General features: G+C 34.5%; 1 protein-coding gene across 1 annotated transcript in view; it reads right to left on the reverse strand.

Moving 5' to 3' along the window:
- Positions 1-2935: 2935 nt before the first annotated feature.
- The window catches only part of LOC120626632 (aminopeptidase N), a 38115-nt gene continuing 24585 nt past the window's right edge, over positions 2936-16465 (reverse strand). The window contains exons 5-14 of the mRNA XM_039894252.1: positions 16077-16260; positions 15248-15404; positions 14185-14444; positions 11723-11924; positions 10908-11188; positions 6594-6793; positions 5825-5992; positions 4035-4178; positions 3877-3955; positions 2936-3338 (exon numbers count right to left, since the gene is read on the reverse strand). Coding sequence (XP_039750186.1) covers positions 3174-3338; positions 3877-3955; positions 4035-4178; positions 5825-5992; positions 6594-6793; positions 10908-11188; positions 11723-11924; positions 14185-14444; positions 15248-15404; positions 16077-16260 — 1840 coding nt within the window. The 3' untranslated portion in view covers positions 2936-3173. The remainder of the gene's footprint in view (positions 3339-3876; positions 3956-4034; positions 4179-5824; positions 5993-6593; positions 6794-10907; positions 11189-11722; positions 11925-14184; positions 14445-15247; positions 15405-16076; positions 16261-16465) is intronic.

A 16465-nucleotide genomic window follows, 5' to 3' on the forward strand; every position in this document is an offset into this window, starting at 1 on the left:
CCAAACACGCGGGCGCTGCGGAAGCCCGCTTCACGTCATTTGTTTTGAAAAACTTCAAGTTATACTGTGTGTGACCCGCATCTAGGTCCACAAATTGTTTTATTTCTATCAATGCTTGACAACGGAGCGTGCATCACCGTAGTTTCGCTAATATATTATTACATAGTCTTACGTACTAATACACGTATGTATGTATTTGACGATGATTTAGTCGAAAATAATTTGCAGTAATGAGGTATACATAGCCCAACCTTAAGTTTTTATAACCCGTAACTGGAAATTTTGTCCATTTTATATAATTTGCTCGCTTAGGGCATCACCTGTATAGACCGTGTGCATAGGCTGAGTAACAAGAAAATTGAGAAACACTATTTTTAACAATAACTTTTGTGTTGGGGTTAGTAAAAACTATTTTTACTAACCCCAACACAAAAATTGGGGTATTATAATCTTTGTTCGTCTGGTGTTTACCAGTCGATATGTTATCGATATGGTATAAGTAAAATTTTACTTGGCCGCCAAGCAGCATTGGAGAAGCGTTACAGCAATTAACCCACCAGTCTATGCTATTAAACCATCTCGTCTTTACACGTGAAAAGGCTGACAATGATGGTTATATATTTTACTATGTTACTAGATGCCTAAAAAGTAGCCTTCTAATAAAAACATATTGCATATTGTAAAACAAAACTTTGTCAGCATCGTTACGCTCTCCCACTAACGCGCCGATTTCTCTGTCGATTTGCTTAAGCAATTTATTCAGTAGGAGGAATCACATTGTTAGTCTTATATCGTTCATGGTACTGAAACACAGAGTTGAGGAGGTGGCCTTTTGACCTCAACGACGCACATGGTTTGGTTAATTACTTTAAATATTTTATGTATGTTCCCCTGCCAAAAACAGGGGAAAATATAAAAAAGACTGGTATTTTTTTTTACTCTATAAAATTAAAAATAATCTATGCTATTCAATAAGAGACTTTACATAAATGTAAATTTAATTACATCTAATTACAACAAAATAAATAATAACTTAGATAAATAAATTTTATCTAAACGTAATTACTATTTTCATTATTTGGCAACATTGATGTATTTTCAAATAACTTAACTGCATTCTTTGAACACTGGAGCAAGGATGTTGTGCTTTATTATAATCAAATTTAAAATAAATGGGTTTTTAAAATACTTGACATTATTACAATTTGTTCCATAAACATAATTATTATTTGTCAAAAGTACAGAACATAAAAGTACAGAACACCCTTTAGACCTCCCAAATTTGTTTGAACTGAGAGATTTGGGAGAACAGAATCGGCATCAATATGTTTCCAGTTACATTATCCCTATGATTTGATTGATATGGGTTTAAAGTCCTCTGACATATGTATGTACGCAAATCTCTGAAATGTATCTCTGGAGTTATATTAATAAATCTGCAACATAATATTACTTGTATAACTCCAGATACTAACTCTACAGTTATAGCTTACAATTTTATATTTAACATTAAAATTCACTAGTAAATTATTTTAGCTAAATTCGAAGACCTTCGAGCTTCGAGATAATTTTGGAAATTTCCTTACAATAAGCCTCACACATTATTCAGGTTTTGTATATAATATTCATTAGATGTTTTGCTGTAAATCATAATTTTTTTGGAAAGGTAAAATCAAGTCTTCTTTGCAGGTCTGGAATATATTGTACCCGAAAATTTTCAAATATATAAAATTTATTATTCATTCACGATTGCCAAATTACATACGAGTATTTCAATAAATTAATTTGTGACGTATAATTTGATGTGAATAGTTATGATTAAATTTGATAGAAAATCAGTGATTGGTAATGACATGACTAGTAAAATGGTATGGCAAAATTTAGCATCTACAGATGTGCCGACAATTTTGCTTCCATCGCTGATTATTCAGTTGAATCAAAGCGAATTAAAAACCAATATTGCTGACATTTGATATTGAAAATAAAATAATAATTAAGTCAGTAACCCGGTCGAAGTTTGGTCGACTTACGAGTCGCGACTGATACCAAATCGCCATGGCACCCTGTGAATCTATTGATGTAGTCTACCTTACTAATGGTTACCTACATTTGACGGCCGATTGGCGCAGTGGACAGCGACCCTGCTTTCTGAGTCAAGCCTGTGGGTTCGATTCTCACAACTGGAAAATGTTTGTGTGATGCTCATGAATGTTTTTCAGTGTCTGGGAGTTTATTTGAATATTATAAGTATTTATGTATATTACTTATAAAAAATATTCATCAGAAATCTTGGTACCCATAACACAAACCACGCTTACTTTGTGGCTAGAACAAAAAAAAAACCCCAGCCTTCTTCACCGAGCTATGTACCTTACTCATTGCTACTTTAGTTTCGCAACTTGTCTCCTTCTCATTCAATGCTCCTTATGTATGAAGGTCATAACCACTTTCGTCCATGACTTTTCTATTCACGATATTACATTTCATTCAATACAGCAACTTGAGAAGAGAATCGTAGTGTCAAAAAACTCGTTTAGTTATGTTCTCTCGTTTCTGATCACTTCATCATCATCAACATAATTTCAACCGATAGAGCTGGACATAGGTATTTTTTAGGGAGTTCGAAATTCCACGGGTTTGTGCCGCTTGGATCCAGCGGCTACCTGCGACGCGCTTAATGTCGTCTGTTCACCTCGTTGGGGGTCGACCAACACTGCGCTTACCAGTTCGGGGCTGCCATCCCAGCACCTTGGGACCCCAACGTCCACCCTTTCTCCGAACTATTTGCCCGGCCCATTGCCACTTCAGCTTCGCAACTCGTTGAGCTATGTCGGTAACTTTAGTTCTTCTACGAATCTCCACAATTCTGATTTGATCACGTAGAGTTACTCCGAGCATAGCTCTCTTCATTCCAGCCTTCTTATGAGGCCTATAGGTAGTAACCATGATTCTGTTCGAAGACTTTGGTCTTCGGGCACTGAGGAATCACTGATCACTTAACCGAGCATTAACATAGCATTCCCTTTTTGCCACTTAACTAATCAAAGTTTTAATATTACTCGTATAGAGAGACGTTTAGGAGCCATAAGAAGTAGATAAAGTTTGTACATATGTAGATGCTAAGGCCGATACCCTAACTATTGTGTGGAAATAATACATCATTAATTTATCAATCACGCATCAGTAACCCTATGCGCAGATTTATCTACAGCTAAAAGCCACTTGACGATTGTCTGGTAGTTCTGTTCCATCCATTGAACGTTGGCAGCCGTCCTCTCTAGCACTTGCAGTACTGGCCTGCCTAAGTCGCTGCAAGACTCTGACACGAATCGTTTCAGCTGTGAAGATAAAATATATTTTATAAAGCACGAAAATTTTCCGATCAAAATATTCATATTTAAACTACCCAATGCTTTAATGAAATTTTTTTAAATTTGTTACTGGTGTCATTTAGGATAAGTAACTTAAGATAAGTAACTTAACCTTCCGAACCGGTGGTAGAATCACTACAAACAGACAGACTTGACGTTTAAAAAGTGCTTATATTAGGCCTACTCGAAATAAATGAATTTTGAATTTTGAATTTTGAATTTTTAAGGTAAGAAACCCAATCGCACTATGAATGTTAAGAAACTCAAAAAGATCATCATCATATCAACCCATTACCGGCCCACCAAAGAGGACGGATCTCCTCTCACAATGAGTAGTCCAACATGCCAAACCACCCTTTTAAAAAAAATTTTTGAGTAAACACCCTTTTAAAAAAAATTTTGGTCTTCAATTGTCGTGAACATTATTATCAACTCAAATCTGATGAACGATGCCATTGAATTATAACCAAGCATATATTAAATAAAAGCCGAAAATCAATGTTACCTCCTCATACTCATGAGCTTGATTCAGTCTTCTTGTAACCACTTTTAGAATCGAGTTTAATGTAGATACAGACCCAACACTGTAAAAGAAATAAGACGTGTTATCACAGAATTATACTCGAGTATTTTGGATATTTGAATACGTATAAATATACTTACTAATCTTTTAACCTTTGCCAGTTGGCGCGAACAAAGTTGAATGCTATAGGCTCCCCGATAGAAGAGCTTGCAACCGCTGAGAACACCCTCACAGTGTCTTGCTTTCGAATACCGCTATCATTCCGGAGTGATAAATCCAAATATCTGCGCAAAAAAAGATATTATTGAGTAAATGATATAAAAATCAATAGTTGCAAAAACTGAAAAACACGCTTGGTATAAAAAAAACCAAAATAATTTCTACCTTTTAGTTTAGTTTTTCTTAAATTACTATTTTTACTATAGCAGAATTAATCGGTTAAGCATTCACCATCAAATTTGTTTCTATTAGAGAAATCAGCTAAAGCTAATGGTTGGAAATTAAAAATAACATAATTCCTGCCTTTATATAAAAAAATATTAATTAACAAAAATATTATTTTCCAAATTGAAAAATCAAATATTCTTATCAAATTAGTGTATTTTAATCGGTTCTCAATATATCTACAGAGTTTGAACGAAATCACTGTTTGAAGAGGGTCAAAATCAAGTCCAAAGGAGTCGGTTGCAAACAAATGGTATGAAAAACCTAAATGTGAGTGAGATCACATTAGAAACCTCTAAAATCAGTGTCCCTCTACTATACTATGCATGTATTACACATAAAAACCTTCCTCTGGAATCATTGTTTCTATTTTTAAAAAAGCATCAAAATCCGTTGCTTACTTTTCAAGATCTAAGCATATTTAGGGACAAACGGACAGCGGGAAGCGACTTTGTTTTATACTATGTAGTGACTATAATAAAATAATAATAAATAAATCAAATCGTATTTTTTTACAATCGTCACTAATTATTGTTTGCTTATACGATAAGATTTCTGACTAGATGACGAGAGAACGTTTTTAATCGAAAGCGGCAATATTGCACCACGATAAAGTAATTAAATATCGATCAGACTTGAAAATCAATTTATCAAAATACATGACAAAACATTTGAGACCTAAGTTAAGCTTAAAATTCGTATAAACGATAATGACGTTAGCGATTTTATACCTATCAATTACATACATTATTAATATATATTAATAACTAGCTGTTGCCCGCGACTTCGTCTGCGTTTGATTTTGTTTTTAAAGTATTCAGTATCGCTAAGCCTTAAATGAGTATAGTATATATAAATATATATAACATGTGACTGTCAATTAATTATAGACAAATAAATTGCAATAAAATAAAATTGCGACTATAATTAAAGATATAAGCTCCTATCTCTTAAGTTGGACCAGACTGCTCACGCTGTGCCAATTTAATTTAAAGTCGGTTAAGTATTTTAGGAGTCCATCGCGGACAAACATCGTGACAGGAGATTTATATATATTAAGATAATAAACCATTCTTAAATAATTAATAATAAACTACTCCTATTTTTATTAGTTTAATCACGTTAATAGGTGAAATGGTTTGTTAAATTAGTTACGGGATCGGGGATAAATTATATTTTTTTTCTCCTCTTAAACTTCGACTAACCTCTATAGCATATTTCGTTTTTTCTAACTCTATTAGTATGTTTGTAACGATAGATTGTTTTTGAATTATTTGATTTACTTCAATATGTGTCATTCTACAAAAATTCTTACTTGTTTTTAACATACGTTCATTATCCCATATACGCAATGCTTTTATATGCAGAAAACATTAATTACAAAAAAAAATTGTGACTAAAAATATTAAAAATATTGTGCTGTTTTTTTACTATTTAAGATCGCTACTTCTTAAACTACCTTTAAATAATGATCACAAAATCCAACCTGTATAGCAAGTATGGTGCCCTAGTACACCCGAGCACGGAGAGCAGCAGTTCTCGCTCGGAAGGCACGCTGACTGCCAGGAATCGTTCCCATGCAAAGTTCCACTCCCTAGCGTTCCCAGCTTGAACTCCTACACAGTACACGGTACTACGTAGATCCGCGTGTATGCTAGAAAAGAAAAAACAACCTTGAACGCTTAAGCCAGTATCCAGAAATACTTAAAAAATGTTCCTTCAAAATGTAAGCCATTATCCAGAACTACTAATAAAATTTTAAGTACCATCTCACCGATGGTACTTAAGCATGAAATGCGTCTTGTTATAGCATATTAGACAGCTTTTCGTTTACGTGACTGTCAAGTTTAATGTTCCAAATTTTGGGTCTCAAAATCTTTATAATATCAAATGAATATTATAAATGCGAAAGTTCTTTCTCTTTCACGCAAAAACTGCTGAACAAATTTGACAGAATTTCGGAATGAAAATAGATCAAAAAACCACGTACGAAGCTGGTCTTGGATAAATCGGATGTGATAATGTTATACATACAATAAGACTACAATAAGCAGTAATAATAATTAACTAGCCTTTTCAGCTGAAGCACCTTTCGATAAGGCATTTAGTTTGTAAAATAGTGTATAATTAATTTTAATTAGTGTTAATGTAATTAGTAATTAGTTTTCATTAGTTTACTTATGTGTGGAAGCTGAATAAAGTTTATTGTTATTGTTATTATTATTATTATTATTAATAATATAAAATTAGCTTACTCATTATCATTATCAGGGTTATGTTTTAGCATCCAATTCGTGTACATCCTGACAGCTTGCTCCAAGCATTCAACGTGTTGCAGATGACAGGCGGTTGACAGCAAGTCCACTCTGTGCTGTGCTCGCACCACGCTTTCGTTCGTCATTATTTCCCAACCTAACTCTTGCACTGTACTGTTTAATAACCGCAGGACATATCTCTGAAAGTCATTTAACGGGTTTAGGATGAACGGGGTTAGGTCTTCTAAAATCTCTTAACTTTAATCTGATTTATTTGGGTATACAGTTTATTTACTCCGATGCTTTAAAATGCAGATACTAAAACATTTAGCTTATTGCCAACATAAAAATACCCTTCAATAACCATAATATAATTCAAACGGATCATATTATAATGTTGCACTGAATTTTGACAATAACACTCCTTCGTTTTTTTTTTCGATCCCTTCTGCGCAAAGAGCTTACTCAACAGCCAGCAAAATTCTTAATGTACTATGCGTGGCATCTAGATACATTTCAAAAAAGAACGTCGTCATTCCCGCGTTTCAAAACAAGAACGCCGCGTAAAAAAAGAAGGTTATTTGAATCCTTGTCATTTTTCTTCGATATTTTTATTGTTTTCAAAGTATTTTATAGAGATATTATATAATGGGTGTAGGCAAAGTATTGTATGCAACTGTTGATAATTATTTACAAAAACACTCATGTGATACTAAGCCAGAATTACCAATAGTTGCATAAATAACTATTATATAATAGACTGCTCGTTAGTCTAGTGGTTAGCATGTTTAACTACGGATCACGAGGTCATGGGTTTCTTTAGTTAAATATTTTCAATGCCACCAAGCGTTGTAAGGTAGGTCCCAGTAATTTTTAATAACTTGTGATAATAATCGTTAAGTCCACCAACCAAATTTGGATCAGTGTGGTGCATCAATGTGCTCATTCAGTTTCTCCTATGGAAGACGAAAAGGGCACCGTTGCCCAGCACTGGGACATTAAAGGGCTGCAGATGGAGATTTAATACACCATCTCTATCATCCTTACTAATATTATTAATGCGAAAGTGTGTTTGTTTCTTTGTCCTTTTTTCCCCCTCTTACTAAGCAACCAACTTGATTTTTGGCATAGCCTCAGTTTAAAGAATGGAGAGTAAATATAATACGCTACTTTTTATCCCAGGCAAAACCAGTGGTTCTAACGGGATTTGTAAAAAAACGCGCACGAAGAAGGAAAAATAGTAGTTTTGTTGCAATGGTATCGTAATGGCACTTGAAGCCTTTTAGCAAAAAATCACCACGAATGTAGATTCGTTAATAAGCATTGCATTTCAATAAGAATAGTGAGATATTTAAATTCTACACATCTTAACGCCCTTATTAATCAATCAAATCCAAAGCCTTCCAATCGAATATTAAATGCTACACATTGCCTTTTACAAAACCAAGATATTTAAATCCTCTACAAAACCAAATACTACAAGTTAAATTTTTGTTAATAGGCAGTGCATTTTAAAAGTGGGATATTTTTATCATTTAGGGATTATCTTCAACTAAAGGGCCGTATTAAACAATCCAATCCAAACCCTTCCAATCTAATATATTTAGTGCTATACATTACTCACTCTTTCTTTTTGATAAGGGTGGCTCCACTAACTTTATTATTAATGGATCTGAATATTTTAAATGACATTGATTATAATTAGGGCGTGAGAGAAAATCCTCCTGAATCATCCTTTATTCGGTTTAAAATTGAGAATTAAAAATGGCTTTAAAATTATAGACACTTCTATTTTTACTATACTTCTATTGACGGCCGTTTGGCGCAGTGGGCAGCGACCCTGTTTTCTGAGGTCAAGGTCGTGGGTTCGATTCCCACAACTGGAAAATGTTTGTGTGATGAACATGAATGTTTTTCAGTGTCTGGGTATATCTGTATATTATAAGTATTTATGTGTATTATATTCATAGAAAAATATTCATCAGCTATCTTAGTACCCATAACACAAGCTACGCTTACTTTGGGGCTAGATGGCAATGTGTGTATTATCGTAGTATATTTATTTAATTATTTATATTTATCTATAATCATAGAATAGAATAGAATAGAAACTTTATTGGGCACAAAGAAACAAGTACAATTATAATGGTATACAAAAAGACACATTAGTTATTAATTAAATGATCCAAGCAATTGTTACAGCAATCTGTGGTTAGATAAAAATGTAGAAATTGGAAAACTTCTGCCCCTATACTAGGATTTAAACTGTATTATAGGAGGCAGTGCTCTTCAAGTGCAACACTTAAGAATAGGAACATAATTATAATTATCTTTATGATAACAGTGAACAAATGTTTAGGGATAGTTTTAGGTTATAATATAATCATCTTTTGCAAGAGTGAAAATAAACGTACTTTAGTTTCATATAAAATGGCTATAATGCCACATGACATGTGCGTAGAAAACTAGTTACATCTAGTTGATCGTAACAATGCGTGTACGAATAATAAGAATAAGTATATGTCTTTTGAATTGGTATACAATGATAGCTATTGATTCCATATCTCAAAACAAAATTACCTATTAATACTTTGTGATAAACCGGGAATTTTTATCGATAATAAATTACTATCGGTTGTAATAATTGGGTTTTGGGCACGTATTAGATAAGTTAGATAAGTATATTTTCCTTAATCATAAATCCAACACAGAATATTTATGCATAATCATCGATCATAAATAAATGAATATAAGAATATATACATCTAATTGCTACAATTACGAGGTTTGATCACAGCCATTTTGTTAATATTTCGAAAATATAATTAGTACAAGTACTGTTAAACGTTGTAATTCATTTTTAAAATTAAAACGATAGTTCATCTGATATGAAGTCATAGTCAAAGTCAAAAATATCTTTATTCACGTAGGCCCAAAGGTGGCAGTTTTGATGCGTACATTACACGAGAATCACACGGTAATGAGATGATGGCGATAACCATATTCGTAAACTTAATACTGAAGCTACGAGAAGCCCACAACAAACTTAGCCGGGTGAAAAGGCTATGTTCCCGTATCCATCTATATTGGGCTGGTAGATCCCGCGGGTGTCATAACTATTTTGCTAAATAAAATACTCGTAGCGTCATCTATGATAATATTGGCAAAACTTAATATACTTGATTACGTCATCTGACTGATATCTAATCGTGACATTAACGTTTTCAAATACCAAATTATCACTAAATCAATGACGGGTATCGTTAAATATACTTAGTGCATACATGAAAAATATTTTTACAAATAAATAAATTGAACAAAATACAATTTTCTCTCGAATTTATTTGGATATCATAATAAAAAGTTAGCAATTTATGTAAAGACCGAAAAGAGACAGTAAAAAAAAATTGTTGATTAGAATTGAGTAAAAACAGAATATTCATCTCTTCTTAAACCTTCTATCATTAGAATAGGCGCATAGGAGAGAGGTTTCTTAGAGTAAAAACCCACCACTTTTAATGGGCTGGTCGGTTTTAACGAATACTATTACATGAAAGTAATAATAACTGGGATACAACAATACCACGTTTTATCCGAAACCCAGGATTTGACATTGTCAAATTCCCCCAGTAAAGATTATTAATCTATATATGTATACAAAATGCAAAGGTGACTGACTGACTGACTGATATATCAACGCACAGCTCTAACCACTTGACGGATCGGGCTGAAATTTTACACACAGATAGTTATTACAACGTAGGCATACGCTAAGAGAGGGTTTTAGAAAATTCCAACCCTAAGAGGGTTAAATGGGGGATGAAAGTTAGTATAAAATCCTACATTTATTAAATTTTTTTTTAAGTTACATCCATGAAACTCTGTTTTTAGGTTTTCGATTGAAAATAAAGAAATAAGTGTTTCACAACTTTTTAAAATTCTAACTATATAGGCATCAAACAGGGTATGAAAATTTATATGAAAGTTATTGATTTTCTAAGTAATTTACGTCCGTATTTTCTATTTGCAGCAAGACATTTTTTAAACTTTTGAAGTAAATATTAACCAAATTTAATTATGGAATATTGAATATGACTGGCTGAATCCTACTAGTCAACCCCTTTAATGTTATATCCATATTGAGATTTTTGTGACAAAACAAAGTTATTTGCCATCAAACATATCTAAGAACACTCGGGAATAATTCACGTTTTTTACAAAAAAAACTAAATCAAAATCGCCTCATCCGTCCGGGAAATACGATGCCACAGACACGGACACACATAGACTCATCCAACTTATACCTTAACTTACCTTATATTCAAGATAGTAGGCTCCCTTAGATAACATAGTATCAATGTATCCTAAGGCTACGAGACCTGCCTTCCACGGCACATAGCTCTTCTCATGTGACAGATAGCTGGTTATATCCAAAGCAGTTCTATAGTCCAGCCGACCAGATAAAGCCAAGTTCATCGAGTCATCAATGATTTGGGCTCGGTTTATGGGATGAATCTCTTGGAAACGTGATTTATTGTTCAGGATTTTTATCAGCATGTTCCAATTACGCTGATCGTAGTTGATACGGTAGAATCCTGTGGAAGTAAACAAGTGGTAAGCAGATTTATAATTACGAAATTTGTGTTTTACTTTTTTCTCTGTTTTGGTATGGTAGATTCTACTATGTTAGTTACCACCATACTGGCAGAGACGTTTCACTAAGACATGCCATTATATACTTTCGTACCCATAGAAATCTTAAACCAGAGACGGTAGAACATTGTCGCCGCAAACTTGACTCAGTGCACACGAATTATTATTTCATACTAGAAAAACTTTTTCACGGTTTTATTGCAATGTTTTAACTACATTGCGTCACACGCTCTACAACAACCAGTGTACGCCAGTATGAAAAACAGAAATGTATGACTCTTGCGCGCTGTATTTCTACTCCGAACTTTTAGTGGTACGGCTGCTGAGAGCCGTCGTTCGGCGACAAGTTTTTTCTATAAAGTGCTAAAGAGCATTCCTTTTATCTCGCTTTCTATGGTCATATCCGAAACAGGTTAAGCTACCATTTTAAACTGCATCACCATTTACTTTGTATGGTAGAATAACAAGATCTTTACCTGTCTGTTGTATATTGCCAATGAACCAATCGTTTTCACCAATGGTTATGTTCTCAACAACAATGGATCTCTCTCCTCTTAACCACAGCTTGGGTCGCGTTGATAAGAAATCTTTCTCAGCAGCTGTTGTATATGATACGGGAATCCACCAAACAGAGGAATTGTTTCCATCTAAAGTATCGTTTATTAAGACGAATCGTTCCTGAAAACATATTTTTAATTCAACATATTTTTATTTATACTGTAATGAATAAATAAATAAATATACTACGAAAATACACACATCGCGTAAGCGCAGCTTCAGTTATATGTACTAAGATGACTGATGAATATTTGTATGAATAATACACATAAATACTTATAAAGTACAAATAAACACCCAGACACTAAAAAACATTCACGCAGAAACCCGGCCCGGCTAAGTTTGTTGTGGGCTTCTTCTTAGACCAGGACGCGTTTGGAAGCCTCGTAGCTTTAGTTTTAAGTATACGATTGTGGTTATCGCCATCAGCTCACCACCGTGTAATTCTTATGTAAGCATCAAAAGTGCCACCTGGGCCTACTTGAATAAAGATAATTTTGACTTTGACTTTGAAACATTTTTCTGTTGTGGGAATCGGGCCCACGGCTTTGGACTCAGAAAACAGGGTCGCTGCACACTGCGCTAATCGAACTAATTATTTATGGACTAAGCATACGGACAGTAAGCGGTATACCAACGATCATGAACAGAGTAACACTTCGCCGGGGCTTGCGGGAAACACGTGTTACAAAGTGCGTCTCTGCGTCTATCGACCTGAGGCGTAGGTGTGTGCCTGTAATTACCCCTGCAACCTAGCTTTTTAGACCGAAAAACAGCAATGCTGATTGGCGGAAGAAAATATAGGCATGAGGGACTTCCCCGGACGAACTCTGTCACTAAAAGCTCTACTACAACTATTCAATAAGCATATTTTGAAATAATTTCAAAATTTAATTAATTAAAATTAGCTCTTAAACTTTCAGGATTCAGATCCCAGATATTGATGATGAACTGTTCTCAAGTAATATTTTACGCATCTGCATTCTATTATTCCATTCGGAGAATGTAGCCTTTTTAGTTTAGTGTCTTTAAATATTTTCTTTTTTTATGTGTAAAGTATATTTTACAAAACAAACAAAAAGATTATTTTTTCCTTTTTGCTGGTAGCTAAATTAATGATCTACACATTTAGAAATAAAATAAATAATTTTGGACGGTAATCAGTTGAATTTAGTACCACTGGACGACCACTGGTATAGTTTATATTCTGTGCATGTCATTATGAATGTTACACCATAATTTATTGATAAAAACTATGCCCTCATTGTAGTTTTTAAAGCGTTAGCAAAATTATACAGCCAAGTCGCTCTCGACCTAGGTACCTAATATCATAATACATCATAATACCAATGGTACTTAACTAGTGAATGTAAATGCTATAATATATAAACTGTAGCTCATACACTTCTATTTGTAGAGCATAGCCAACTTAAATGGGATAATTAACGCATTAACATATTGATTGTATGTGAATGGGTCATTCAGTTCAGTAGTTCTGTATGAGTAATTAAGCAGACAGACACATGCAAAGTATGCAAGCAAGTACTGCAAGTATTGCATGTGTTTTCCAACTAATTGATCTAGCACCCATCCTCATGCCCGATTAACAAATATTTAGTCGCTTAGAAAATCTTTTTTTATAGCGTGTATGTAATGAGCAACAAAGTAACAAGTCGCAAGTTAAAATCCTACCATATATATATATTACGTCAGTATATATGTTAATATATATCACATATATATATAATATGCAGAGTATCACTGTAGTAATGTCATCTCTCATACATTTGTATTTTAGTAGTTATCCATAAATTATGTACTTCTATCTAGTTAGTGTAAGTACACCTGCTGTACAAACAAGATGTAAAATTAAATCAATAAATCCTATATACTCGTATGTATATATATATATAATATTATAAATGTATAAGTGTGAATGTTTGTTACTCAATCACACAAAAACGGCTGAACTGATTTGGATTACATTTGGCATGCGTGTGTAGCCTTTAACATGGGAAAGAACCCATCCCGATTCCTTAAGCAGTTTGCGAGGGAAAATGTAAAATTGTTTAAACAGCATTGATATTCGGTATGAATGTCACCTATGCTATGGAAAAGGACACGTACTTTCTAAACCGATCGCTCAAATAGTTCTCGGGGTGGGATTAAAAATTGTTAGACTCAATTCTGAAGTCCACGCAGACGAATTCGCGGGTAGAAGAGAATAAATAATAAATTAGTAGCCCAATAAAGAAGTAAAACATAATCTGAGTGCTAATGCTGGTCTTTTTTTGCCTTTTGATAATTTTATAATTTTTAATAGTTTTTACCTACACTTGGAGGAAATATCAAATTGATATTGCTTATCATTTTATTTTACCTGTTTAAAAGTAATAACTCCCGTTTTATAATCTCTCGTGATAGTCAAAACGGGGAAGCCAGTCTGCAAAGTCCAAGAGTCCATGACCACGCCAACATCTGCGTCGAAAGCTTTCCTTTCTCTCGCCGCATTTGTAAGAGCACTCCAAAGGTCACGCTGTTCTGCGTCGCCAAACTTCTTCGCGTTGAGATAATCCGTGATTCCCGCGTTGAAGACATCATCGGTTAAGAAGTGGTTCATCATACGCAGGATTGCTGAGCCTAAAGGATCATTTGAATTTAATTAATTATCGTTAATGTATAAAACATGGTTTTAAACATAAGTGACGGTCGATTGGCGAAGTGGGCAGTGACCCTGCTTACTGAATCCACCGCCGTGGGTTGATTCCCACAACTGGAAATGTTTGTCTAATGAACATTAATGTTTTTCAGTGGCTGGGTGTTTTTATGTATGTTATTTATAAAAATATTCATCAATCATCTTAGTACCCATAACAAGAGTTTTTGGGGTTAGATGGCGATGTGTATATTATATGATAATATACACATCGCCATCTAACCCGTTTATTTATTTATCTAGAAAAAAAACACAATGAGTTAAGGTTTTTTCAGCATTATTGTAAAACTGCCCAAATAAAATAGTTTTATCGGGGTTCATAAATGTTTTCCTATGCTCTCTTTAGCATCTTTACATGATCCCGAATGACGCCGGTTTTCTTCAATTCAAAATGGAGGCTGCATAGCGCCATTTTCAAACATGCAAATTTGTACAATGTTTCGGAGTCGTGGTTTGAATTACTTACGTACTTGTTTATTATTTTTTTTTTATAATACCTAACTCTGTCTGTTTAGTATTGGTTTATATTTCGGGTTATGAGCGACACTCAATACATACCAACCTGCAATAAACGTTAAAATAATCGTGATTTCCCGCCACACCACATTAAAGCAGCGTGATGGGTCTATGCTCTACAACTCTCTCTCCTACGAAAGAGAAGGCTTATGGCCAGCAGTAGGGCATTAATAGGCCGGATGATCTGTTTTGAATTAAGTGTTCTAATTACCTTTTCCATAAGATATTTTATCGAAAATAGCCCCTATTTCCTCAGGATTGCCGACTTCTACAGATATCTGGTGAGACGATGTCAAAGCATCCAACTTAAAAACGCTTTGCACTTCGTTCAGGACAAAGACTTCCATCAATTTCCAACTTTTCTCCACCTGAAATCACAAAATATTATTTTATTATTTAAATAGATTATTTATAATAACCAGAGATGGTTTAACCTGCTTTCCGCAGGAACCCAGTCATCGTTAATGTCCCAACTCCAGCATGGTAATGACAGTACCTAACAAATCCTGTCCGGACCCGGGAACGAGTCCAGGTTCTTTCGATCCGTAGTTAAACATGCCAACGCAGCGCCAACGGAGCAGTTTTCCCCATTATGTGATAATTATCGCCAACCCACATTGAAATAGCTTGGTGGGTATATACTCTAAAAAAACCTCTCTGCTACGACAAGGAACGCTTGGGCATAATGATGAAGGAAAATTTGTGTTAACATTTTGTTTTCATCCCAACCCGATAGTCCGAAATATTCATTAATATCTCTCTCTACGTCGCGTTACTCATTGCTGAGAGTCGTGACCCCTACCACTTCCAACCGTTTAGACGGTTTTGTGCCATTTGACTCGACTTTGGTGTCGAGAGTACTGCGGGTTTCATCCGACCAAGGAATCGCGCTACATCCATTATTATAGATCAGCCTAATAAATCTAAGCTTTATATTTTACCCTGCTCTATGCCAAAACGTTGTCTATGCCAAGGGGTTGTCTATGCCAAGAGGTTGTCCAGTAGTGCGACATTAGAGGAAGATGATATGTTTTTCTTACCGCATCAACAGCAACGTATTCAACATAGCTGGCGAATCCTTCGTTCAGCCAAATATCCGACCACCATGCCGGTGTAACCAGGTTTCCGAACCATTGGTGTGCGATCTCGTGGGCTACCACCGATGCCACTCGAGCCTTGGCCGTAGTCGGAGATACGCCAACATCATATAGCATAGCTATCTCTCTGAAATACACATTGCCAATATCCAAATTATCTTTATTAAATAAAGGCTTTATAAGGGCGCAAACACAAAACGAAATGAAGCGGTCATAATCTAGTGGTTAGGACGCAGCACGCATCTCTAACTTTTCAGATTTATATGTTTTAAGCCTTTAATATCTCATTTGCTTTATGGGTAAAGGAAAACATCCTGCATGCCTGAGAGCAC

Source organism: Pararge aegeria, chromosome 9, assembly GCF_905163445.1.
Source record: "Pararge aegeria chromosome 9, ilParAegt1.1, whole genome shotgun sequence".
NCBI lineage: Eukaryota > Metazoa > Arthropoda > Insecta > Lepidoptera > Nymphalidae > Pararge > Pararge aegeria.